Source organism: Lynx rufus, unplaced genomic scaffold (genome assembly GCF_022079265.1).
Source record: "Lynx rufus isolate CCGP_SWC_20201006 ecotype Redwood Valley unplaced genomic scaffold, mLynRuf1.p SCAF_7, whole genome shotgun sequence".
Lineage (NCBI taxonomy): Eukaryota > Metazoa > Chordata > Mammalia > Carnivora > Felidae > Lynx > Lynx rufus.
Genome location: NW_025814889.1, coordinates 135,932,989 through 135,953,197, shown reverse-complemented (window position 1 = coordinate 135,953,197; position 20,209 = coordinate 135,932,989). Strand labels below are relative to the sequence as shown.

Genomic DNA, 20,209 nt, shown 5'->3' with positions numbered 1-20,209 from the left:
ATCCAATCGATTGCAAATGGTCATGGGTATAAACCATTCTTAGCTTTCTCGAACTGTAAAAAACAGGTGGCAGGCTGGATGTGGCCAGTGGTTTGCTGTCTCCTGACCTAGCGTATTAACTGTATTAACTGTTTCCTTGGTGCTCAGTTCTCCTTTGGCTGAATTTTGTGCCATTGTTGTTCTTTAATATTTTCGTCCGAACTCTCTCTTTCATGAACTATTTATTCTCATGGGGCAGTGGACTGAATGTTTACATCCCCCCCCCAACACACAATTCATGTGCTGCAATTCTAATCCCCGACGTGATGATGACAGGAGGTGGGGGCTTTGAGGAGTGATTAGCGCACCAGGGTAGAGCCTTCATGAATGGGATTAGTGCCCATTAAAAAAAAAAGAAAAAAAAGGACCTTAGAGAGTTCCCTCACCTCTTCTGTCCTGTGGGGACAGGGTAAGGAGATGATGGTCTGTGAACCAGGAAGTGGGTTCCCAGCAGACACGAAACCTGCTGGTGCCTTGATCTTGGACTCCCCAGCCTCCAGAACTTTGAGAAATAAATCTGTGGCATGTGAGAGGCAACCGGTGTCTGGGGATTTGTGATGGTGGTCTGGGCAATCTGAGACGGTCTAAGGCATTTCAGCTGAAATGGGAGACTGCTCTCTGGGGAGACCAACGACCCAGCCACACCATTGATTAACTTTCTGGCCAACTGTCCACATGCGTATTTTCTCACCTTCCCTCTTGCTTCTTATCTCAGAGGTGTGCCAGGGTTTTGTTCAGAAAATGCACCTTTTTTGGAGCTTTTCTCTTTTGCTTGGTGGGGAGTATTTGTCCCCATTTTACCGGGGTTGCCGCCCATTCATCGGTTCTGAACACATCTTCCAGGAATTCCTCACTGTTTTGTCTGTCGGGAGTATCTCTTCCAGTTTCCCAACTATGTCACAGATTTAGAGCAGGTAGTCATTCATGCAGAGAACCAGTTCTGGAAGCGGATCCGTCCTGGGTAAAGACTATTTCTGGAACTCCATTATCTTAGCACCTAAAGAGAGTAATGTCCTTGAAAAGAACTTAACAACCAATGCACTTACATTTGCACACTTTCAACTTAGGACTTTATACAATTGTTATCCTTCAAAAACACAAAAACTGGGATTTTCCAGAACCCGTGCTGTGACCTCACCACGTAATATCTCCTGTCGTCACTCTACCCATGGGGACCACCTGACGTGGGCAATGAATCTCGCCCCGCCTGCTGGATCTTCCAGCACCAGTGACAATGGGATATGGTCATTGATCCTCAGCAAACCCAGAGGCATGACTGAGAAACAGAAGATCTTATTTATTTTTATTTTTTAAATTTTGTTTTTAAATTTACATCCAAATTAGTTAGCATATGGTGCAACGATTTCAGTAGATTCCTTAGTGCCCCTTACCCATTTAGCCCATCCCCCCCTCCCAAACCCCCTCCAGTAACCCCCTGTTTGTTCTCCATATTTAAGAGTCTCTGGTGTTTTGTCCCCCTCCCTGTTTTTATATTATTTTTGTTTCCCTTCCCTTATGTTCATCTGTTTTGTCTCTTAAAGTCCTCATAGGAGTGAAGTCGTATATTTGTCTGTCTCTAATTTCGCTTGGCATAACACCCTCTAGTTCCATCCATGTAGTTGCAAATGGTGAGATTTCATTCTTTTTGATCGCCGAGTAATACTCCATCGTGTATATATACCACATCTTCTTTATCCATTCATCCATCGATGGACATTTGGGCTCTTTCCATACTTTGGCAATTGTCGATAGTGCTGCTATAAACATGGGGGTGCATGTGTCCCTTCGAAACAGCACACCCGTGTCCCTTGGATAAATGCCTAGTCGTGCGATTGCTGGGTCGTAGGGTAGTTTGTTTTTAGCCTTTTGAGGAACCTCCATACTGTTTTCCAGAGTGGCTGCACCAGCTTGCATTCCCATGAGAAACAGATGATCTTAAGACAAAACCTGATAGAGTGATTCTTTGGTTTGGATGCCTTTGGTATTTAGAATCCTGAATGATTCATCTTCTACTGTATTTGTCTTTCTTCTGCTTTTTCATTGCGATTTGGGGTGTGAAGGGAAATACGTATGTTCAGACTGCCATTTCAAAATTGAAAAAAGTTTAACTTTATTTTATTGTAGCTTTTAAAAAAATTACAAAATAATATTTTTGTGCTACTAAAATCCAGACAATAAAAGATACAGGCTGGGACTGCCTGGGTGGCTCAGTTGGAAAAGCATCTGACTTGATTTCTGCTCAGGTCATGATCTCATGGTTTGTGACTTTGAGCCCCGTGTTGGGCTCTGTGCTGACTGCGCAGAGCCTGCTTGCGATTCTGTCTCCCTCCCTCTCTACCTCTCCTCCTCTCTCTTTCTCTCAAAAACACATTTTATTTATTTATTTATTTATTTATTTATTTATTGAGATAAAGCACACACACATGAGCAGGGAAGGGGCAGAGAGAGAGAGGGAGAGAGAGAATTCCAAGCAGGCTCTGCACTGAGAGTGGGAAGCCTGATGCGGGGCTTAAACTCGCCAACTGGTGAGATCATGACCTGAGCCAAGATCAAGAGTCAGATGCTTAACCAACTGAGCCACCCAGGTGCCCTAACACGCATTTTCAATGTATCATTTAGCTTAGTTGATTTTCTTTTTAGCCTCTTACAAGTTATGCTTTTACAACTTGTGAGAATGGGTCTTTCTAAGCACAACAGGAAACGAGATGCTAAAATGGAAAAGGGTTAACAGATTGTAGCTACTTTAAAAACGAAAACCTGGTTATCTTGATGGCAATGGAAAGCCCTTGAAGGCTTTTTTATTTTAAATATTTATTTATTTACTATTATTTCTTAACGTTTTATTTTTGAAAGACAGAGTGCAAGCGGGGGAAGGGCAGAGAGAGAGGGAGACACACAATCCAAAGCAGGCTCCGGATAGCTGAGCTGTCAGCACAAAGCCCTACGTGGGGCTCCAACCCACTGACCATGTGCGATCATGACCTGAGCCAAAGTTGGATGCTTCACCGACCGAACCACCACGTACTCCTAAATACATTTTTTAAAAAGCTTATTTAATTTTGAGGTAGAGAGAGCCAGGGAGGTGCAGAGAGAAAAGAGAGAATCCCAAGCAGGCTCTGTGCTACCAGCGTAGAGCCCAATGTGGGGCTTGAACTCACGAACTAGTGAGATCATGACCTGAAGTGAAACCAAGATTTGGACGCTTAACCGACTGAGCCACCCAGGAGCCCCAAGCCCTTGAAAACTTTTTAAACTACGTTTACATGATCTCAGTTTGTCTTTTCCCTCTGGGATCACCTAGCTCCCAGTTAATTTTTCATATTGGCCACAACTTTTTTATTTTTATTTATTTATTTATTTATTTTTTTACTATTTGCTCTTCCCTGTGATGTTGGTCTCCTTCCATTGGCTGTCGCCAAGCCTTCTACTATTTGGCTGCTGGTGATGCATCTGGAATGGCACGTATGCTGCATAAGGCAGGAGGATGTGGGAAGCCAAGTGATGCGACTTCCTAGGTGCCATGCACCAGGAATTTAAAATCTCTTCCACCCCCGAGAGACGGAGATTTCTCTGGGGAGAAATTGTAACGGAGAGGATCGGAGGTGCCTGTGCCCAAACAGCTAGAATGTATCAGAGCAGGGATGTAAAATTCTGCTTCTCTTCTTTCCGACTATAGACAGGAAAACTGAAGGTCAGATAAGGGAAGTGACCTGCCGAAAGCCACATAAGCTAGTGGACTTTGGAGCGAGGGCTCAATCCAGGTCTGGCTCTGGTTTTAAATTTCTCACTGGGCCAAGCTGCCTCTTCCTGATAGAGTTTACAAAATACAGTTAGAGAAACTAGACCTGCGCCACGCTCAGGGGATATTTCACAAATGAGGTGACCTTTGAGAAGGCCCCGTACTGATTATTACGTGCCGAGCACAACATGTCACCTAAGGACAACGCACCCGCCAAGGGAGGCACTACCGACAGCGCCAAGCGCACACACACGTTAGCTGAGCAGCCGAGGGGACCGGACCCCGGGCCCTAATCACCCCACGGCTCTGCCTCCCACTGTCAGGCTCCACCTCGCGTCCCGACCCTTCTCAAGCTCATTCCTGGGTCCTGAAGGCTGCGAGGTTCCCGGGGATGGAGGGCCGGCTCTTCTAGGATCTCCGCCGAGCGCGCGGCGGGCGGGGGGCCTAGGGAGCGGCCGGGAAAATGTGACCCCGGAAGCAGTCGCGGCGCCAGCGGCCGCGTCTTCGGTTGCCAGAGCGCCGCCCCGGAAGTAGAGCGCGGCGCGCGGCGGGCCGGTCCGCGGGGCGGCGAGCGGCGTCCTGCTGCCGGCGCCGGAGTGGGGCTGGAGGCGGGGCCGGGGCCCGGCGCGGGGCCGCCCTGCCCGGTGAGGTCCCGCAGGTGAGGTCCCGCCGCCGAGGCCGCCGCCTCCCCGGACGAGGGTGTGGCCGCTCCTGGTGGGCGGGTGCGCATGCGCGAGCGAGCGTGGGCGCCCGGGTCTACGCGGCCGCGACCGTGTGGTTTAGATGCTGTTTGCCGGACCCGCGGCCCCCGGGAAGCCTGCGCCGATCACTGTGCCCCTGTTTTTCCTCCGAGTTCCTGTGACTTTCCTTGTGCTGCCCGCTCGTTGTAATTGCATTCTTCTTCATATGGGTTATCCCCGCATTTCATCGTTCCTGGGCTTTTCCCATTCATTTGCAGTCTGTATTGTTTCTCTCGGCATCTTTTGCAGGGCGCGGTGTACCTGTGGCGGCAGCTGTGGTCTGGAGACAGATTCGTGTCCTCCGCCCTGCTCGCCCTTCTCTGAGGGATGGGACCTAGGCACTGCCCCTCCCCGTGCCCTCATCACTCAAAGGGAGTGGGAGTGAGTGGGTAGGTAGCCATGCACCCCGTAGAGTAGCTGGGGCATTACAGGGCATTCGTTCGAGAAGTAAAAGTATCCTATTGTAAGCAGTTTACGGTTTGCAGAGAGGTTCTTTGTTCACGAAAACATTTAATGAGCACATTTCAGTGCTGGCTTGTGGCAGCGCTGAAAGGTTGGTCTTGCTCTGTTCCCCGGGGGATTACCAATAGTGCTGAGTAGTTGCTGTGGAGGCTGGCACTGCCTCCCGGTGGGGTGTGGACATGGATGGTGGCCATACAGCGGTGCGGAAAGTCCTTGTTTTTCACTATGAGCTATTGTTTTCTTTAAGGGTGGCATTTTTTTTTTTTTTTTCCTTCTCAAGGAAGACTGGCCGGAAAGGAATCGAAATGCCCTTAGAATCCTGGGCTCGTTGGGACTTTGTTGAAAGTGATACTGACCAGAGTGTTTGGGGGGGGGGGTAGTGGGGATGGAGACAGAGAGGGCTTCGGTTTTTGTTGTTATTTTTTTTTTTATGGCTGGACCCAGAAAAGTGCAGTGACTCTATGAATGGAAGTTCTTCCCTCTGTCTGCTTTTTCTCCTGAATGGCTGTCCTGGCTGTAACTGGATGTAGTCATAACTCCGGGATGTGAAAGGCCTTTTGGCAAAGTTCTGTCCTCCTGGGGTTGTAGGTCCAGCTATTCCCCGAGATGTTCTCTCGCTCAGCAGAAATCCGCCCAACTCCAGGTCTGCTTCAGGCCCCTGGAAAAGCTGTGGAATCTGTGGGTGCTTTTACTGGTTTTCTGTGCCCTGCAGGGCTGACGGCCCCTGTGGGGCTGGGCCGTGCCTCGTTCTCTACTTGGCGCAGACAGCACTTGTTTGATGGTGTGCGGAGGGAATTCCCATCCTTATTTTAGTTAATTTGTCAAATATTGATTGAGCACCTGCTGTTTTTAGACACTATTCTGGACGCAGGGGATTCAGGAGGCAATAATGCGGAACAACATGTCTGCTCTCCTGGTGGGAGATGTGTATGTCAAAGATAGGGAGTCACCGAGTTCATGAACTAGACCAGTTCTTTTTGAAGATTCTTGTAAAATGTTTACTGGGTAAGTTTGGAGAGAGAGAACCAGCAGGGGAGGGGCAGGGAGAGAGGGACAGAGGTTCAGAAGCAGGCTCTGTGCTGACAGTGCGGAGAGCCTGACGCGGGGCTCAAACCCACACACCATGAGATCACGACCTGAGCCGAAGTCAGACACTCAACCGACTGAGCCATCAGGCGCCCCTAGACCAGTTCTTTTCAAACTTGGGCAGGGGTAGGCATCTCACCTGAGAGGTTATTAAGATACAGATTCCTGGGCCCCACCCCCAGAGAGTCTGAGCGTGTGCCTCGGTGTAGGGGTTGGGGGAAGCTCAGGAATGTGTCTTTCTAACAAGCTCCTGGTGGTGCGGCTGCTGCAGGTTCACGGGCCATGCTTTGAGTTGGCCCTGGACCGAACGATTGGGCACAGCCGGGGTGCCACCGGGAAGCAAAGCGACAGCGTGGTGAGTGGTTGGGAATTGGGAAGGCCACTCGGAAAGGTTGACCTTTGCGAAGGGGCCAGATGCAGGGGGAAGAGCAAAGCCTCAATACAGGATGCGGCTTGGTGGGTGTGAGCAGCTGAAGAGAGCTGGTGCGTGGGGAGGGTGCTGGAGACGAGGCCCGAGAGGTGACGGGAAGCCTAGATTTCACGGGGTCCGCCTTGCAAGTCATCGGCAGACTGACAGCTTTATTCTGGGTGCTTTGTTCTGGAAGCCCCTGGGGGCTTAGGGGCAGGGTGACGCGATTTGCTTGGTGCGTGTGAAAGGGGTCAGTCTGCTGCCGGGCGGAGAATGGGTGCGTTGGGGTGCGGCCGGCACTAGGGAAGCCAGTGGGAGCCTGCCATGGTCATCCGGGATTACGGGGACGCTGGGGAGAGACATAGACAGATCTGGAATCTTCTGGAGCAGAGCTGGCACCATTTGCTGCTGGATGAATTAGTAGCCACTTCCCCCTCAGGACCACAGTTGAGCTTTGTTGGGGCGCCGACGTACTTTGCCGCTGGGGCCCTCAGCAGATGGGGTGTGTTTCTTGCCTCCCTGGATCAACACCGTCCACGGGCACCTCGTCCCAGGCAGCTCTGTGGCTCCCGTCACGGACCCGGCACAGAGCGGCTGTCGGTGCTGAGGGGGTGGGTGAGAAAGAAACTAGGCTGTCGAAGCACAGACCCCAGGGCCATCCCTGTGCCAGCCTGTCCTCACGCTTACGAAGGTCCCACCCACCGGCCCCAGGAGTGGGTCCCACGTCGTGTTCTGAAAATTGCCAACTGCCTGGTTTCCGAATGCCTTTGCCTGGCTGACGTACCTTAGGAGGTGACAGCAGTCCGCTATGATTTCGAGCACGGTCAGCGTAGAGATCAGCACACAACTGACTGTTTTTCTGGGTTAGGTTTTCTGCTGTTCAGTTTGAAAAGCAGCAGACCGAATGGCTTTAACGCGCAGTTCCTGGGAACCACTAGAGAGGTGACCTATCAAGTTCATTGCAGGCTACCGTTAACCTAGCTTTTTTTTTTTTTTTTTTTTTTTCCTCATCTAGGAGGAAGTAACAGGAAGACCATCTGACGTCAGGTATTTCTTGATTTTTCTAAGGCACAGGGCTTAGTATTTCTTAGGGTTGGGAAGGAGGCAGCCCCAGCTTCTGTGCGGGGGGCGGATTGGCCAGCTGGCTCCTTCGCCTGTTCCGCAGACCATTTCGAGCCCCCTTCACTGTGCCTGGCCCCGGCTGGGTGCTGGGGGGACAGACGAATCAGCCCACCCCCGGCCCTGTAGGTGAACTGACAGTCGACACTGTGGGAGGGAGGCGAGTGTGGGTGTCCTCAGGCTGCTATCTGTGCTCTGCCCGTTACTCTCGGAGCCCCACTGTCCCCATCTTATAAATGGGGAGAACACCTGCCCCCCGGCAGCCCGGGAGCCAGAACGGTACCCGTGGTAGAGAAGAGCGGGTGCAAACTGCCCAGCTCTGTGCCCCGTGGGTCCTGGTGTTCCGTGAATGGTAGCCGTTGTTTCTAGTGATAGCATACAAATGCAGTTACCGACCCCGAGAGGGTGGGGAGGGTCGCCAGTACCCAGCCAAGGGCCCGGTGGGCCCACTGCAGGTGGGGCGGAGTGGAGGAGTGTGCAGGGCCGAATCAGGGAGAGCCGAGGCACTCGTTTCCAACCCAGTGAACCGGAGTCCCTGTGGTGTGCCAGGCCCACACCTGCCGACCGTGCCGTGACCCCCACAATACCATGAAGGACCTGTGGCTTTCATTCCCGTTTTGGGGGGGTAGTGCCGAGGCCCCAAGAGAACTAGTGAGCACCCGTGGGCGTGCGAGCACCGGAAACGAACCGTCTCCAGGGTTCAGGTGCAGAGGAACCTGCCATCCGGTCCTCTGGCCCCTCCCAGGCTGCCTCGTCGTTGGTTCTACGTGGTGGTGACCGTGCTGGTTCGGTGCATTTCTGAAAAGAAGTCCTGTGTGTCTTTAAAGGAGAGGTGGCCTGAGTTCGTTTCTTTTTCTTCTTTTTTAACCGTCAATAACTGGTCTGCCCTGTCGCCCATCACTGTGCTGTGCTCTCGCTCCCACATGCGTATTTAAAGCCCTTTATGGGTGGAAGTTTCTTCTTCGTCTCCTCGTGTCTGGGACGGTTCTATTTTGCGTAAGTTTCCGAGGGCCGTACTGCCAAAGGGCCACGAAGTGGGTGGCTCAGGGAGGCGAGAAGTCTGAAATCAAGGTGTCGGTGGAGCCACGGTCTCTCTGAAGAATCTGGGGCGGGTTCCTCGCCTCTTCCAGCCTCTGGCGGACCCAGACTTTTCTTGGCTTGTGGCACCATCGCTGTGATCTCTGCCTTCATGTTCCCGTGACCGTCTTCCCCGTGTGTCTGTACGACCCTGTGTCGTCACATGGCGTTCTCTGCCTGTGTCTGTGTCCAGATCTCCTTTTTTGTTGCTGTTAATTTTTTTTAAGTTTATTTGTTTTTGAGAGAGAGAGACCGAGAGAGTGAGCAGGGTGGTGGCAGAGAGAGGGGGAGAGAGAGAATCCCAAGCAGGCTCTGCACTGTCAGCACCGGGCCCGACGTGGGGCTCGAACTCGCAAACTGTGAGATCGTGACCTGAGCTGAAACCAAGAGTCAGACCCTTGACTGACTGGGCCACCCAGGCGCCCCTCCTCCTCTTCCTCCTCCTCCTCCTTTTTTTTTTTTTTTTTTTTTAAGTAGTCTCTACATGCAGTGTGGGGCTTGAACTCATAAGCTGGAGATTAAGAGTCGCGTGTTTCACCAACTGAGCCCGCCATCTGGAGATAATGGGGCCGGCCGAAGGGACTGTGATCTCTGTTGCAAATGCTCCCACCTGAACCTAGAAAGAATCGGTGGGATGAGAAGGAAACAGGTGACTGAGAGAGCCCTCACCTCGCACACTTCTAGAAGGAACGTACGCAGAGAACTAAAACACAAGCCAGGAAGTTCTGTGTGCCGACTATCCCGGGAGAGGGATACAGGAGGTTCGGCGGAGGGAAAAGGTGACCAGAGCGGCTCCCTGGGGGAGGCGGCCTTTGAACCGCGCCTTGTGTGATTGGCAGAGCTGGATCCGGAGCAGCAGCGGGGAGGTGGTGGTGTTTCGCCCAAGCAGGGGCGCGCGAAATGAAGGAGTGTCACGGCAGCTCAACGAGGCCGCGGGAGCCAGAAAGTAATAGAATTCAGAGATACTTAGCACAGTGAGGCCCCGAAGCATCTGGCGGCGTGCCCTTGTTCGGCAGAAGACGTATGTCCCGGATACCGTGGCGAGGCGCGGGCTTGCGGTGTTCTCTGTCTCTCGGTCTTGTGCTGTGTACATTTCGTCTGCGTGTTCGTTTTGTTTTAGGTAAGAACCCGCAGCACGAGTCACTGAAGGAGAGAAATTGGACGTTCCTGTTGGCTCCATAAGTACCTATGGTGGGTCCGGCCTGAGCAATTGGTTTTCCTTAGCACCCATTGTCCACACGATGGAAAGGGGGAGCCGGGGGCGGGGGGCGGGGGCGCACCAAGAAAACCTCCCCTTGAAGGCTCCGTGTCCTTGCTCAGTAAAGTGAGGATGAGAATATCTGTCCTGTCTGCCTTACTGGTTTTGGGGATCGTGCCTGGGAAGCATTTTCTTTAAATGTTTACTTACTATTTTTGAGAGAGTATGAGAGAGAGAGAGCATGAGCAGGGGAGGGGCAGAGGGAGACAGGGAGAGAGAATCCCAAGCAGGCTCTGCACTGTCAGCACCGAGCCCGACGTGGGGCTCGATCTCACTAACTGCGAGATCGTGATCTGAGCGGAAATCAAGAGTCGGATGTTTAACCGACTAAGCCACCCAGGACAACTCCCCCCTTCCCCCCGCCCCGGCCCCCCGGAAGTATTTTCTGACTGTTAAAGCACAGGGCAGGTATCAGGCACTGTGCTGGGTCACCCGGGGTGGGTCAGCACCTGTGCCAGGGGGCAGGGGCACGCTGAGATGTAGGACTTCGCCCCTGCTGGTGGTGCTGGTGATGTGGGCGTTTCTGGCCTGGAGACTGCAGTCGTACTGGAGGGGGCAGAGCAGAGCTGGAGCCGGATCGGGCAGGGATACAGGCTCTTAGAGGCCGCACTCAAGTGGGGAACCGGGCTCCCGGGCTCCACTGTGGGTCTTGACACTGTGGGGAGTTTGCTCGGTGAGGGGTGCGGGGTAACGGCCGTGGGGATCTGGCTCCCGTGCTGCCCCTACCGTCGTTTCTGTGCGGTGACTGCTGACTCTCCACGTTAACAGCCTTACGTTGTCATATGGCACCTTATGGCTCACAGAGGACGATTACCTTGACCCCATGGCCACTGGCATCATCCTAATGAAGGCCAGGGAGGCAGAGGACTGTGTGAAAAGAAGTGGTGCTTCAGAGTCGGGTCACCCTCACTTCAAATCAGGGCACCATGGGTCCCTTCAGTATGGTTTTTTTTTTTAATGTTTATTTATTTATTTTGAAAGAGCATGTGAGAGCGAGCATGGGCACCCACAGGCACGAGCGGGGGAGGGGCAGAGAGAGCACCTCAAGCTGGCTCTGTGCTGGCTCGATCTCACGAACCATGAGATCATGGCCTGAGCCGAAATGAAGAGTCAGATGCTTAACTGACTGAGCCACGCAGGCGCCCCGTTCAGTCTGATTCCTTTTTTTTTTTTTTTAATTTTTTAATGTTTATTCATTTTTGAGAGACAGAGAGAGACAGAGTGCGAGTGAGGGGAAGGGCAGAGAGAGGGAGACACAGAATCCGAAGCAGGCTCCAGACTTTGAGCTGTCAGCACAGAGCCCGACGCGGGGCTCAAACCCATGAACCATGAGATCACAACCTGAGCCAAAGTTGGACACTTAACCGACTCAGCCACTCAGGCGCCCCTCAATTTTTTTTAATGTTTATTCATTTTTGAGGGAGAAAGAGTGCAAGCAGGGGCGGGGTGCGGAGAGAGAGGGGGACACAGAATCCGAAGCAGGCTCCAGGCTCTGAGCTGTCAGCACAGGGCCCGACGTGGGGCTCGAACCCACGAACCGTGAGATCATGACCTGAGCCAGAGTCAGACGCTAAACCGACTGAGCCACCCGGGCGCCCCAGCGTTCAGTCTGATTCTCATACAGGTTCTTAATCTTTGAGCTGCAGCTTCCTTACCCATAAGGGGGACGATGACAGTCATAACACCAGATATTTCTTGAGCGCCCTGTTCTCAGTGCCTTAACGTGTTCGTTCAGTTAATCCTTACTATAACCCCGTGAGATGGGTGGTTGCTGCCGTTCCTCTTATTTTACGCCTAAGGAAACAAGTTCAGAGAGGTTAAGTAACTTGTCCAGAGTCACACAGCAAGTGAGTGTCAGAACTGGGCCTCAGACTCAAGCCCTAGAGCCCGCGCTCTTACCACAGTCCCTCCTCTGACACCGCCATTGCCGGCGGGTGAGGCAGTGGGCTGATTTCGTGTGAGAGCCCCACGGGAGTGCCTTCTCTTTCCCTCTCCGAAAGCAAGCACAGACCTGGGTGCCCACCTTTTAACTTTGTCCAAGTCACACCGTGGTACTGACAGGCCTGGGGCCATGGTCGGTCAGTCTGAATGGAGCATCCACCACATCCCAGGCACAGTGCTAGGCCCTGGGCACGAAGCAGCGAGGAAGAAGGCCGGCCCCCTTGCCCTCTAGCTGGGACGGAACTGCGGGAGTGCTGAGGGGCTGTGTGCCTGTGTACCTGGTGTCCGGGAGGCCTTGTGGAGGAGGTGACATTCACTAATGCTGGCAGGTGAGTGGGCAGCAGCTTAGCCAGGCAGGGAGGGAGGGAGAGTGCTGCAGGCAGAGACAACCAGCATGTGCCAAGGTCCCGGGGTGGAGTGTGGGCAGAGCAGTCCAGTGTGGTGAGAACACAGCAGGGGAAGGAGAAGCGGGTGAGGGGCAGGGGTCTGCGTATCTTAAGCTCACTGGGGAGCCACGGAGACTGGTAGACGGGAGTGACGGGGTCAGATAAACACGTAAGCGTCACCGGCACTTACAGAGAGTGAATTGGAGCGGGGCAGGGGAGGGCGCAGGGAGCGCTGGGGGTGCTCACGCTGGGTTAGGCGCTCTCTCCCACCCTTTGGAAGTCAGCTCCAGGGCCTCCTGCTCAGGGTGGTTCTCCCCAGCCACCCTGATGGGCAGCTCCTGCCGTGGCTCTCACAGCCCCAGTGCTGTCCCTGCCTCGTGCCTCGTGATGTACACTGGGTGGCGATTATCCGATTGCTGTCTTTCTCCCCCGCTTAGGCCAGGATCTCTTAGTCTTGGCCCAGTTGACATTTTGGCCTGGGGGACTTGCTTTGGGGCGGGGGGGGGGGGGGAGGGGGGAGGGGCGTCCTGTCCACTGCAGGGTATTGGGCAACATCCTGGCCTCTACTCACTAGATACCAGAAGCCTCCCTGCCCCCAGTTGTGACAACAAAAGACGAGGCCAGGGGCGCCTGGCTGGCTCACTCGGTTAAGCATCCAACTCTTGATGTCAGTTCAGGTCAAGATCTTGAGGTTCGTGGGTTTGAGCCCCGCATCGGGCTCTGCACTGACAGTGTGGAGCCTGCTTGGGATTCTCTCTCTCTCACTCTCTCTCTGCCCCTCCCCTGCTCTCTCTCTCAAAATCAATAGATAAACTTAAAAAAAAAAAAAAAAAAGACGCAGCCAGATGTCCCCTGGGGGCCAGAGTGGCCCCTGGCTGAGAACCACTGCCCAGCAGGTCGAACTTGGGGTGTGCGAAGGGGAAGCTTGTAGCCACTGCCGTTTCAAAACTCTAACAAGTTGACTTCTTCCAGGATTATGGCAGGGAAAGTGAAATGGGTCACTGATATCGAGAAGTCGGTGCTGATAAATAACTTTGAAAAGAGAGGATGGGTCCAAGTGACAGAAAACGAGGACTGGAACTTCTACTGGTAAGTACGAAAAGCAGGATTTGGTTGTTTTTCCGAAGCCTGCTTTTTTCTTTTTTAACATTTATTTTCATTTATTTTTGAGAGAGAGCGTGCACAGGTGCGCGCGGGGGAGAGACAGAGGGAGAGAGAGAATCCCAAGCCGGCTGTGCGCTGTCAGCACGGAGCCCGACCCTAGGGCTCGGTCTCACAAACCACGAGATCATGACCTGAGCGGAAATCAAGAGTCGCTCAACTGACTCAGCCGCGCAGGCGCCCCTGAAGGCTTCTTACCAGTCTTGTGAATGGCGGTAGCCCAGGCACAGGCTGTGTTCTCAGAGGGGCGTCCCCCCCCCCCGACACATCTTTCATCCCAAGCTCTTTGGGAGCATGCGTTGCAGGGTGCCCTCACAGTCCCGTTTACCAGCCTGGCGTCAGAAGTCCCAGGACGGTTCTGCACAACTCGGCCTGGCGAGTCCCGTGGGGGGTCGGGTGAGAAGCCAGAGGCCCCTCCCGGTGGTGCCAGTCAGTGCCTTATTGCCCGGCGCTGGGGAAGGGGACCGCGGGGGAGGGGCCTGTGCCTCCCTTGCTTCCTCTCGCAGGGCAGAGGGCGCTGGCTGCACTGGGTAACGACAACCGAAAAGCGAGGGAGACGCACGAACGGGAGAGCAATTGTGTTGACTCCCCGGTGGTGCTCCTTCCAGCCAGAAAGCTGGGAGCTGTCCTCGCCTCCTGCCCCCGCCCCGCCTCCCCCTCCTCGTGGGCTGAGGTCCCGTGTCCTCACTTGTCCGGGCCTGGTGTGCTCCCCGCCGCAGGCCGGCCTCCACCCTCTGGCAGGGTCGTGCGCCCGAACACAGATCCGTGGTCATCTCGCCGGGCCCCATCCTCCGCAGCTCCCGGGCCCAGAGCCCTGAGCGAACCTTTGAGGGAGGGGAGCTGGTGGGTCTCCGGAGGCCTTTTTACCCTATGCGTCCCCCACTCCCTGAGACCCACTCCCTGCTGTTCCAGCCACTTCCTTCTCCCCCACGCCCCAGTGCAGCCGCCGGCACGCTTTCCCCTGCCGACCCGCTAAGACGGGCGGTGCTCTCTGCCTCCTCAGCCCATCCTTCGGGGACGCCACGCATCCGGCGGTTAGACGTCCAGACGCTGGAGGCACGTCGAGCCTGGCTTTACACCCTGGCTCCCCCGCTGCTGCCTGTGTGGCCCTTAGCAGAGGACTTGACCTTTCCCTTCAAACGCAGCTGTCGGAAGCCTGAATGAGTCAGTAAAGCACAGAGCGTGTGGCATGTGATAGCGGCCAGCGGTTGCTGGCCTTCGCACACCACTCCTCGAGCCTCCTGCCCTAGAAGCCACCTGTGCCCCTCCAGCCTCGCAGACGGCTCCCCTCAGTGCTGTGCAGCAAGTGCCGCGTGCCAGGATTTGGGATTTCCCCGCCTGTCCCGTCTTTCTGCGCTGCTGTGAACCCGATGACAGTGAGGACCTTGTCTGGCTGGTCCCAGCCTCCCAGAGCCCGGCCCTGGCCCAGGTGCGGTGTAGACTGGCAGCCCGCTTCCATCTCCAGCAGCCACTGCAGGGATGACCCTTTCTCTGCTCCCCTGGCAGCTGAGGATACCTGTGCTTTAAACCACGATCCAGTTTCCCCGGGGGGAGCATGGAATGCAGACGGGGAGAGGCTGGTAGAGAAGTGCAGCCCCTGTGTGGGCTTTGGTTCACGTCCTCGAAGGTAGAGAGAAATAATGTAGCCAGAGCCCTGCTTCATGGGAGCTCTGAAAGAAGAGAGTTTGGTACTTACGCTCTGCGTCCCACGGCTCTGTGCCATGGGCTTAGCCAGTTCTCAGCGAGCCCTTTTGGCTTCTCTGGGTAATTAATCGGCGCTGGGGAGGGTGTCGGGCGACTCCCTGCTTCCTACCACGGAAGAAGCATCTTGGAGCCAGTCTTCACAAGACAGAGAGAGAAAAGAGCGGAACTGTGTAACTTTGGCTCTTTGGTGCCTTAAGAGCTCCTGTCCTAAGCACTCTGTGTACTGTCGAGTCTTAAAAATTGGTTAGGGTAGGGGCGCCTGAGTGGCTCAGTCGATTAAGCGGCCGACTTCTGCTCAGGTCGTAATCTTGCAGTCTGTGAGTTTGAGCCCCGCGTCAGGCTCTGTGCTGACAGCTCAGAGCCTGGAGCCTGTTTTGGATTCTGTGTGTGTCTCTCTCTGACCCTCCCCTGTTCATGCTCTGTCTCTCCCTGTCTCAAAAAAAAAAAAAAAAAAAAAAAAAAAAAAAAAAAAAAAAAACGTTAAAAAAAAAATTGGTTAGGGTAAAATACCGGAAACAACTAAATGTCAAATGGTTAGGAAAAGGTAACCAAGTTAACCGAGTGGATTACGGTGCAGCCATGAAAATAATTAGGACAATTATAAAGCAATTTGGAAAATCGTATAACAAAAAATCTGAAGAAAAACATATTATGAAACTGTATCTGTGTTCTGATCACAGCTTGAGTATAGGGCAGGAAGTAGGAGCACGTGAAACATGAGAGTCAGGGCTGTGCTAGGGAGATGCATTAATCACCGATTGCCAGATTGATGGCGTGTGACAAACACCACAGAACTTAAGGCTTGGAACAACCATTTGCACAGCACGCGCATTTATCGGTTTGGCTGGTCGGTTCCTTTGGTCCAGCAGGACTTAGCTGATCCTGCCTGGGCTTCCCCTGCTGTCACCTGGGGGGTCCAGCTGGGGCTTGTCTGGTCTTGGATGCCATTGGCCAGGACCACAGTGGCTTCTCACCACAGATCTCTCGTGGCCCTCCAGCCAGCTGGCTTGGGCTTGCCCTCCTGGGGCGGCTGGGGTCCAGGAGGGAGGGAGGAAGCTCTCAAGGCCTCTCGGCGCTAGTCTCAGAAGCGACATGCCATCGCTCCTGCCTCTTTTTTGGCCAAAGCAGAGCCAAGGTGAGACGGGTCTGGGCCCAGGCCTTAAGAAACTAGCAGCTTCCCCTTCCTTTATGGGAACTGTCTGCGGGAGCCCCAAGCTGCCAGGTGGGGCCTCTCTGGCTGGGGGAGCTGTGTTGTGTGTGATAGTTACAGCCACTCCTGGCCTTCCAGCCGTGCCCACCAAGGTGCCAAACATACGAACGACGCCTTCTTGGACCCTCCAAATGGGGTCATCCGCTGGCTGAATACCACCGAGTGGCCTCGGTCCGTGCCACATGGAGCAGAGGCAGGCTTGCCTGAGCCCTACCCAAAATTTTGGTCCACAGGGACACCTGGGTGGTTCAGTGGGTTGAGCATCCAACTTCGGCTCATGTCATGATCTCGCGGTTTGTGGGCTCGAGGCCCACGTCAGGCTCTGCGCTGACAGCTCAGAGCCTGCTTGGGATTCTCTCTCTCGTTCCCTTTCTCTTTGTCTTTTCCTAGCTTACGCATTTTCTCTCTCTCTGTCTTTCAATAAATAGATTAAAAATTTTAAAAAAATGTTTTGGTCCACAAAACCACAAGATCTGATCCAATGGTTGTTGTCTTAAGTTGCTAACACCAGGCACCTTGCTTTGCAGTAAGAGGTACCCAGAATACATCATCACATACCCGAGAGTGGTAGGGAAGCAGCTCATTATCTTGAAAACCGATAAATAAAGGGCAAGAATCAAGCATTTAGTTAGTCTTTCCTCTATGAGCTATGTTTTGGGGTATCCAGATTGTTGATGAAGGGACATTTCTCCTTGTAGAAATATTCCTGCTAACACATGAAGAAGAAATGAAAGCAGAGGGTCCACCGTCTCGTCTCCTCTAATGACCTAAGGGTCTAGGCCCGCCCAGTATGGGAGCCGCTGAGCTCAGGGCTGACGAGCACTTCGACGTGGCGGGCCCAGTTGTAGGTGTGCCCCAAATGGACCTGCAGCTCCCCAGGCCTTGCGGTCTGACTCCTGATTGACAGGTGGCATGGGAGCCAGGGCACTGGGCTGAGGAAGAAGCGTGTGAGGACGTAGAAGGCAAGTGGCCCAGGGTCCTCCAGAAACAGATGGCCTAGGGAAAAAGCAGGGAGACCGTAGGTTAAACGAGTCGGGAGAGAGAGAACAACTCATCAGAAGGCCTGACCCTTATCTGTACAAGCTCTAAAAATACTTATCAGATGATTTGGGAAATATGAACACTGATTAATATTTGATGATATCCAGAAATCACTGCTGCTTGTTTTTAGTTGTGACAGCAGTACGAAGTAGGATATCGTATCTATCTTTAAAAATTTTTTTTAACATTTATTTATTTTTGAGAGACAGAGCACAAGTGGGGGAGGAGCAGAGAGAAAGAGACACGGAATCCGAAGCAGGTTCCAAGCTCTGAGCCATCAGCACAGAGCCCAACGTGGGGCTCGAACTCATGAACCACGAGGTCATGACCTGAGCTGAAGTCGGATGCTCAACCGACTGAGCCACCCAGGCGCCCCAGTAGGATATCATGTATTAAGAAGTCCGTAACTGTTAGACATTCTTACAGGAGCATTTTGGTTGGAATCTCGTGTCTGGGAATTGCTTCCAAATAAGCCAGTGCCGTGGGGCACAGGTGGGGTACAATCAAGACAAGACCGGGTGCCTGGTTGCAGCCCCTAAAGTGAGCAATGGATTCTCTTACACTTTCCTCTCTGCTTTTGCTTGTGGTTGAGCTCTTTCATAATGAAAAGTTTGAAAACTCCCCCATCGTTCTAATGATCATAGACTCAGAAGAGACCCTTTGGGTGCTTGGGGCCCTCTGTAGGTTGGTGCCCGGGGTGGGGTGGGGTGGGGTGGGGGCCTAGAGCAAGAAGCCATGCCAGCCTGCCTTGCCTGTGGCTCCCTTGTGAGTGCCAGTCCAGTCCTTCCTGCCCCCTCCCTCCCTCCCTGCCTCTCTGAGGGGCTGGTAGGGTGGAGGGGTGTGTCCGGGAGGCTGGGTTTCTTAGAGGATCAGAGGGAATCAATTTCTTTTTCAACCGTCCTCATTTACTCGGGTGCTGGCCTGTCATCGGTTTCTACAAGAATATGACCCAGAGCCCTTAAATCACCCTGTGATTTTCTTTTTAAGTTTATTTATTTGTTTTGAGATGAGACAACGCAACCGGGATAAGGGCAGAGAGAGAGGGACAGAGAATCCCAAGCTGACTCTGCACTGTCAGCCCAGAGCAGGGCTCAAACCCACGAACCGTGAGATCATGACCTGAGCCAAAACCAGGAGTCCGACGCTTAACCGACTGAGCCACCACCTAGGCGCCCCTGCCCTGTGATTTTGGTTTAAAGTGGTCCGGGTGCTTCTTGACTTTGGGTGCAAATACTGTGTAAATGGTTTTCCTGATTTCAGAGTCTGAAGGAGGCCATTTTTCATTAGTTTGTAATCAGCAGTCAACGGTGTCATTGACCCATCAGTAAGCATTTATCGAGTATCTCCTCTGTGCTGGGCAATGACACCACCCACTGTAAGACGGACTCAGAATTGCTCCTGCCTCAGTTCAGGTTCAGGTCACAGCCGGTCACCAGACCCAACGCTGTGCCGCTGTGGCCCGGGCATCTCCGGGTCTGGGTGCTGGGACTCGGGGAGCAGGCCAGCCCTTCTGGTCGCGAGCTTTCATGAGAACTGCCACCACGGGGATCTCCTCTGAGCCTTCGCCCTGCACGTCCCTTCTGTGCTTCTCTTTTAGGATGAGTGTGCAAACCATCCGAAACGTTTTTAGTGTCGAAACTGGCTATCGGCTCTCAGACGATCAAATAGTCAACCATTTTCCGAACCACTATGAACTGACCCGGAAGGATCTGATGGTGAAGAATATTAAAAGATACAGGAAGGAGCTGGAGAAAGAAGGGAGTCCTCTGGCAGAAAAAGATGAAAACGGGAAATACCTCTACCTGGGTTTGTGCCTTTTTCACTGGGCTCGTGTGTTAAATGAATCCTAGAGTGCCTTAGTCCCACGAGCTACCGGGACGGTGGCCGCTGGCTTTGGTGGCTGAACATGTTCGTGCCAGCTGTGACAGGCGCCTCTCTGATTCCACGTGTGCCTGGAATGGGCAGGCTGGCGCTCACGTTGGGATCTGAGTTTCCATGGGTGCCCAGGGAATGTGGTGCATGCGAGGGAGAGAGTGTCCCCGGTGTGTGGATGGAGGGAAACGGCGTGAGCTGCAAGCTGCATTTTGGAATTCACGGTCACTACCGCACCTGGCAGTTCCCAGGCGGAACGGCGTGTCCCTGTTCCATCTGGTGGGCTGGCCTGCCGGATAGTTCCAGAATCCTTTTACCTACCTGGGAAGAATTATATAACCAATCTCTCTGGGCCTGCGTTTCCTCATCTGATAAATGGGAATGACAACAGGTTGCTGTGGGCATTACAGGTTTGTAAAGTGCTTAGCACACGGGCGATGAGGTTATTGTACAGGAAGTGAACGGCACAGGGCCTTGATCTTCAGACGCTGGCTTGGGGCAGAGGGCATGAAGCAGCCTCCGGAAAGGCCGTGGCAGTGTGTTTCCGTCCGTGGCCACTGTTGGGCTAGCTCACCCGCCGTCGTCCTCTTTTTCACCTTGCAGACTTTGTTCCGGTCACCTACATGCTGCCCGCAGACTACAACCTGTTCGTGGAGGAGTTCAGGAAAAGCCCCTCCAGCACCTGGATCATGAAACCTTGTGGCAAAGCCCAGGGAAAGGGCATCTTTTTGATCAACAAGCTCTCACAGATCAAAAAGTGGTCCCGGGACAGCAAAACATCTTCGTGAGTGCACCTGCTTAAGATCAGGGCCCAGGGTGTGTGGGTCTGAATCCCTGTCTACACTTACCGTCTGAGGACTTTTTGTTTTGTGGACGCTTGCATGCTTCACCTGGGTAAACTGGGGACAGTAGCAGCACCATCACGGGGGCAAGACGGGGATGGGACAGGCGAACACGGGAGTGTC

At 53.6% G+C, this 20,209-nt stretch overlaps 1 protein-coding gene across 1 annotated transcript in view; it reads left to right on the top strand.

Annotated features, from left to right (window-relative positions):
• Positions 1-4,367: 4,367 nt before the first annotated feature.
• TTLL1 (TTL family tubulin polyglutamylase complex subunit L1) overlaps positions 4,368-20,209 on the top strand; it is a 31,035-nt gene continuing 15,193 nt past the window's right edge. The window contains exons 1-7 of the mRNA XM_047067234.1: positions 4,368-4,436; positions 7,491-7,522; positions 9,792-9,862; positions 12,041-12,199; positions 13,229-13,345; positions 18,970-19,178; positions 19,848-20,028. Coding sequence (XP_046923190.1) covers positions 13,233-13,345; positions 18,970-19,178; positions 19,848-20,028 — 503 coding nt within the window. The 5' untranslated portion in view covers positions 4,368-4,436; positions 7,491-7,522; positions 9,792-9,862; positions 12,041-12,199; positions 13,229-13,232. The remainder of the gene's footprint in view (positions 4,437-7,490; positions 7,523-9,791; positions 9,863-12,040; positions 12,200-13,228; positions 13,346-18,969; positions 19,179-19,847; positions 20,029-20,209) is intronic.